Source organism: Aspergillus fischeri, genomic scaffold (genome assembly GCF_000149645.3).
Source record: "Aspergillus fischeri NRRL 181 1099437636265 genomic scaffold, whole genome shotgun sequence".
Taxonomy (NCBI): Eukaryota; Fungi; Ascomycota; class Eurotiomycetes; order Eurotiales; family Aspergillaceae; genus Aspergillus; species Aspergillus fischeri.
The window spans coordinates 930,504-936,664 of record NW_001509761.1 but is presented as its reverse complement, the minus strand read 5'-3'; the positions used below and the strand labels follow the sequence as shown (position 1 = coordinate 936,664).

General features: G+C 46.7%; 2 protein-coding genes across 2 annotated transcripts, besides 5 other annotated features; one reads left to right on the top strand and one right to left on the bottom strand.

Moving 5' to 3' along the window:
- Positions 1–346: part of a mobile genetic element that runs on past the window's edge.
- A 224-nt stretch (positions 347–570) lies between these two features.
- Positions 571–608: a microsatellite.
- A 920-nt stretch (positions 609–1,528) lies between these two features.
- NFIA_003940 (WD domain protein) lies at positions 1,529–2,854 on the bottom strand (the record flags this gene model as incomplete). Its single annotated transcript, XM_001258934.1, has 2 exons — positions 1,529–2,527; positions 2,609–2,854. 2 exons carry the CDS (start codon positions 2,852–2,854, stop codon positions 1,529–1,531), a joined length of 1,245 nt encoding a protein of 414 aa, XP_001258935.1.
- Positions 2,567–2,601: a microsatellite.
- Positions 2,568–2,601: a microsatellite.
- Positions 2,855–3,357: 503 nt separating the features above from the next.
- Positions 3,358–5,264, top strand: NFIA_003930 (DUF3435 domain-containing protein; the record flags this gene model as incomplete). Its single annotated transcript, XM_001258933.1, has 3 exons — positions 3,358–3,566; positions 3,649–4,040; positions 4,114–5,264. The coding sequence occupies 3 exons, from the start codon at positions 3,358–3,360 to the stop codon at positions 5,262–5,264; spliced, it is 1,752 nt and encodes a 583-aa protein (XP_001258934.1).
- Positions 5,265–5,308: 44 nt separating this feature from the next.
- Positions 5,309–5,334: a microsatellite.
- Between the last annotated feature and the right edge of the window lie 827 nt (positions 5,335–6,161).

Below are 6,161 nucleotides of genomic sequence, written 5' to 3'. Positions count from 1 at the left end.
TATTATAACTCAATAACACCCTCCTGTGGAGTTTAGTGATGCGGAGTCTAGGATGCTGCAGAGGTTACAATCATGAAATCAACCTCTACTTTCTGACATCGACAGGTACTTTGATAGTCCTCTGGTCACCGTTACTGATACTAAAGATCAAAATTGGCTCTGTAATTGGTGGCGAACATATAAGGGTGAATATCCGCGAATGGCAGCAGCAGCTAGGGATTATCTTGCAATCCCTGCCTCTGAAGTTGCTGTTGAAAGGTTGTTTAGTACAGGGAGAGATCTATTGGGTGTTCGAAGGCATTCAATGAAGGCGAATACTATGAGAATGTTGATGTTAATAGGTGATGCATACAAGAATTAGCTAGGATATCTTTCGAAAGACTGTTCTCATAGAGAAAATATCACAACAATAATCCGTGATGTTGCCTGAATGTCATGCTCCTCGAAACATATATATATTCTAAATCAAGTTATCCGATTTGACGATATCGTCAGGTTCTCCCCAATATCGTATCGGCAAACCTGGGACCCTGGCGATAATATCGTCAATCGGCATCGTCAGAATCTGACGTCTGCCGATTTTGTATCGTCGCCGATATCGTATCGTCAAAATCGTCAACAGCCCTAATTACGATTGTTGAACACAAAACCACAGGTGATCTAAAGACTGAGATAATAAGCCCACTAGATAAATGATCCAATATAGAGATTCGATCTTTGGCCACAAGCGCCTCCATTCGTAGTTGTGCCACAGATCGTCAGGGGCCACATTTCCTTCCGAACCTTTAAAACCAGCACATCTTATCCTGAGTTTCCGGAATGTATCTTCTGGGACATTAAAATTATCGAACACAGACTCGTAAAATCTTGCGTCCACAAAACTTTGCTTCTCACGTGATTTGGAGGAAAAGTTCAGAAACTACTCCAATCTTCCATGAGAAAAGGGCCTACCAGCGAGGGGGACACGTCGGTCCGGCGTTCCACAGTGTGTTCCTTTAAGTCTACTTCTCAAGACATGATTGGTGGATATCAAGTCCAGATAGTTCTTCAGTTGTTGGCCCTGGCAGGCAACAACACGCCTCGGATGAATACCTTGATCAACTGATGAGAGCCCAGGCGATTGGACGCATGGGTCAAGGTCAGCAAGTCGTAGTCCGAGGCGACTTATAAGGAAGGAGAATGGAACGAAAATTCAAGAACATGAGCGCCGTCAATTCAAAACTCGTACTTGATACGGAGTACATTCTTGAACTGTAGGTGAATATGGGATTAATAACTTAACAATCGTCACTCTTGAAAGTGGAAATTGGTTCCAGGCTTCCAGCTGTGGAGAAAAGAATGGCGCGTCTTGCGGTCATTCAGCTCCTAAGCTCTACCCCCTTCCTGTTTGGGTGGCCGATATTAACACGGCTTCAAGGGTAGGTACTCCCCATATACTTCTTTTTCTAATTCCCGATTATTTACAGGATTCAACTACTACGAAGACAATCGACATTAAGGATCACGCTTTTTAGAATACATCATTGACTCAGCTTGTCTGGAAAACTTTCAGCATGCCATCCGAATTCCCAAAGGCTAGTGACTTGCTATCCCGTGAGAACGCCAGACAAGATACATTACCTCCAAGGCGATGACCATCAAGCTCCTGCTTGAGAGCCCCCGTTTTTGCATCCCATACCATGACCTTCTCATGATTACCTCCGGCCGCGATGAACCTACCGTCCGGTGAGAATTCGACGCAGTATGACACACAGGATGGACGGGTTTGAAGACTAGGCCGCTCACTGCCCGTGACCACCTCCCAAAGTCGGATCCTACCGTCAATCGACGCTGTAGCAAGGAGCTTGCTATCCGGAGAGAATGCGACATGGTGGACATAGGCTGCTGAGACGTCCAGTATCCTCTGCACTGTCCATGTTGAAGTATTCCACAGAGTTACTGTCTTCCACCACGATGCAGAGGCCAGGATCTTACTATCGGGATCAGGAGAGAAGGCTATATGTTTGATCGTATCCGTCTCAATGTTCTTCTCAGAACCTGGTTTGATTAGCCTCTGTCTCTGCGCGCCGGTTGACGTATCCCAGACATTGATTGCGGTGCTATGTCCAGACGCAACCAGCCTCCCATTGGTAGAGAAGGCAATTGGCTCAGACATCACTAAACTTCCTTGAAGTCGGATTCGCTCCCGTCCCGTCATTGGATCCCAGAGGCTGGCGGAACCGGGATATGCAATGGACTTGCCATCGGGCGAAAATGGCGTCGAACTGAGATAGGCATAAGCAGTAGTAAACTGGATCAGCTGGGTGCTTGTCCCTGCATCTCGAATCCTCATAGTCTTATCGTAAGACCTGGACGCGAGCCACTTCCCGTCGGGGGAGAACTCGATGCCTGGAATGATGAATCGTGGTGCCCATTGTTCATTCTTCCGGGTTTCTGACGGAGGTTTGGCCTTAAGCTTTTTCAGTTCATCTTGCAGTTTGTCACGTTCAGCAGTGATCTTGCGTAACTCAGATGATATGGACTCTTTCTGCGTTATATCATCAGCAGTGAACCTACGGAATAAATGAAAAAACAAAAAAAAAAAAAAAAAAAAAAAAAAAATCCGTACCTTTTCCCTCTCTGTTTCAAAATCTCCCTTCCACCTGTCACGATCAGCTATTATCTCATTGATCGGATCAGGCACCTTCCCCTCCTCTCGATGATCATTCAAATCAGAGTCAATTATCATGGGCACACTAGATGGACGAGCTATATCCGACACGAGTACTTCACGCAGCCGGTGATGGACACCTTCATGGAGCAAAAACTTACGCAATTGCTCTGTGTACTCTTCATCAACGGGTATGTGGATCATTTGGATCCCTCGGTGTTTGGAATGATAGAATATGCAAATAGGTGTTCTGTTGGTTGTTCCCAATCCATGACCACGGCATGCCGCTATGTCTAAGCCGTCAACGAACGAGGTGACGACCGTAGTAGGCTTTCCCCACTCCTGGCTTGTGCAAGGGACCTGGACAATCGCTCGCTTGTTTCTGATTGCCGTAAAGACACGGATTTCTCCAATTCGCTCGCCAGAGGTATGTAATATTCTAGGCCAGTAAACTGAAGCTATGGGAGCTTCTCTCTCCAGTCGGTCCTGACATATGATGGCTAACCTCAGAATATAACCTCGTCAGACACAACACGGAAGACACAATCTCTGGGGAAGAGGATTGCAGTCTACATATCGTACCTGAAATCTCCCATTCGTCATAGTTTACGGCACATACTTCCCGAAGCATCGATTGTGAATCTTGATAATACAGGGATATCGAAGACGTGGCGGAGTTCGCTCGCGTGCTTCTGTCGATGACAGAGATGACATTTCAGTCTGGGTGGCTTCGGATACAACTCCTCCTCTTCTGCCAGCTGGCCGCCATCACTGGTAGCCGCCCAGGAGCGCTTCTGAACCTACGCTATCGGAACCTTTTGCTCACTCTTGTCCGTAATCCGGACGGAGGGCGTCCTCTGTTATTCATTTACTTGACCCCGGAGTTTACGAAGACTTTCTTGGGTGAGAAGGAACAGTAAGTTTTGCAACCTCCATTTCAAGTATTGATAGATCGGTGGTAGCCCATGGCAGACCATAGCTGAGCATGTTTGAGATAGGAATACTTTTCCCATTCCTGAAATCATCTTTGACCCGACCTTAGTCCTCAGCCCCCACGTGTTTCTTCTAGGGATGCTGTTTCGCATTAAGGCGTTCAAGAACTTCTCCACGGACGGGCTAGTGGTAGACTGTCCCGAAAATTTATATAACCTCGGTGTTTTAGATGGACTGGGACAACAAGAACTGAAATTGAAGGATGAAATTCTCGATCAGTTTGTGTTCTGTCAGGCCGTGCGCGAGGCGGATGGGATTCAAATCACCTTGGAAGAGCAACTCACGGAAGGAGCACTTCAATATCAAATGAAGCGAGGGGGGGAAATCACAGGTTTTGAGCAGGTCACAAAGCCGTACTGTCTCCGTTACGGAGCAGCAAAAGCATTCAATGACAGCCGTGAGTTCTCTTACCTTGTTCCGGGGTGGAAATGACTGCGTCCATACTAACGCGGCCATCTTCTGACGAACAGCGGACGTTACCAACGAGCTCCAAAACGTGATGTTGCAGCATGCTAGCATCGACACTTTCGTCAAACATTATAGCGTGGGCATCCACGTTGACGCTCAGGCGATTGTTCGGGGACTGCCGGCCCAGAAACAGCTAATGCGGTTTGCAGCGTCCATGAGCCAGTCAATTAACCCCCGTCGACCTTACAAATTAGAGGACACTAGCGTTGTCAATAAGGTCCCACGCGTGTGCGAATTGCAGAAGCGATTCAATGAAAGAAAAGAAGTTCGGGACAAGATGAAGCGGGCTTTTGAGATGGCGGAACGGGACTTCCAGCAAAAATTTGGCGATTACCTACAACAATGGAAAGTGAAACAGGAGCTGCAACGCCCCGCTCGTCAGGCGCTCGACATTGTTGAGCGGTGGGAGAGAAAGTACATGCGCGCGACCCAAAGGCATAGCCAGGCACAACGTGTGGCTCGGAATGAGTGGCAACGACAACGTAACCGCTTGGTGCGTGAGAATCTGGAACGATATAAGAACAAGCAGCCAGTGATTGACAGTGAGAGGCAACTCGCTGGAAAAGTGGTGGATGAAGAGGTGATGGGTGCTCTGGAGCGGACAGGATATATGACCCCACAGCATATGATATTGATCGACACCATCTTGACCATGCCAGGCTCAACTGTCGAAAAGGAGTATCAACGTCGGATTGCTGCAATCAATGCGGTTTTCGCTTTCTGTGATGTGGAGGAGGGTTCACCCACAAGGCGACCAAAAACTACCCAGAAACGTCGCGCCATGGACGACTTGCCTTCTGCTCCCCCTGCGAAAAGGCAAGAATGCCCTTCACCTAAGGAAGAAAAGACCACTCTTTCTCATGCAATTGCGTCTGTCTGCATTAAAGCTCGACATGAGCGGCCGACGATTTGTTTCCTTTGCCTGGGGAATCCTCGTTTGCCGGAACGTGAGCGAGTCAAAAACTTTCGTACCCCTGGGTCCCTCGGCCGTCACTTTGTTGACATTCACGTCATACCATATCCAAAAGACATGCGGGTCAAATGCAGCATCTGCAGGGAAGAGTTAGAGAGTAAATCAGCATTGATGAACCATGCTGAGACAGTGCATGGAACTGTATCACGTCGGCCGTTGTCTGCCCTTGGCCCAATTTAGATTCTCTATGCATCCCTTCGCTTGTTTTTCTTCTTCTCCTCCCTTTTTTTTTTTTTTTTTTTTTTTTTTTGGTGTGTGTGTGTTGGGGGTTGGGGGGGGTGGGTTGATGCTGCGTATTTGGGGCTGGTCCTTCGACGTCTGATTCTTTTGCTTAATATTCTAGTTCACTTTATCTTAGTTGCATAGTTCTCTCGTCATGTTATTGTTGTACCTGTTGGTACAGTGCTACATCAAAGAGTACTATGTAGACATATGCGGCGCCCAGTATTTCGTATGTTTAAGGACTATATATCAATCGATACCACAGAGGTGACTGGAACAGGTGTAAATAACAGTAAGTTAAATTAACTTAGTTAACGTAATCCACTACCGAGCGGCCCACGAATTCGAGCAGCCGAACAGCCATGAATTCAACACCTTCAAGTATCATATCATTGCAATTTTAACAGCCTAAATAGTCTGATGTTTATTAGGTAGTCTATTTACTAGGACATCTAGTTCTAATATGACCAATTACCCCACAGTTCGAACACTTTGGCGGTGCACGCTTCTTCTGAATCTGCCCCTCCTCTCCTAATAACTGTATAGCTTCCTGAGCAAGCTGCTTGCCTTGAGACCGCCTGCAGCAATAAAGGACCTAGGTGCTTTATGCTTTCGTTTTTGATTTGCTTTATAAAGCTCATTCACCTGCTGTTGCAAGTTGCAACAGAAGAACTTTATGCATGGTAGTTTCACATCATACACAGACCTGGATAGACATGTCGTCATTCTAGGATTATCACTTCTTTCTTATCTTCGAGAGGTGAAGCTCGATCTGTTAGAAATAGTCAAATAGAATAGCTAATCCAAATTACATCCTCCCTAGAATTAAGGGGCGTGTTGAGATATAATCTCAAC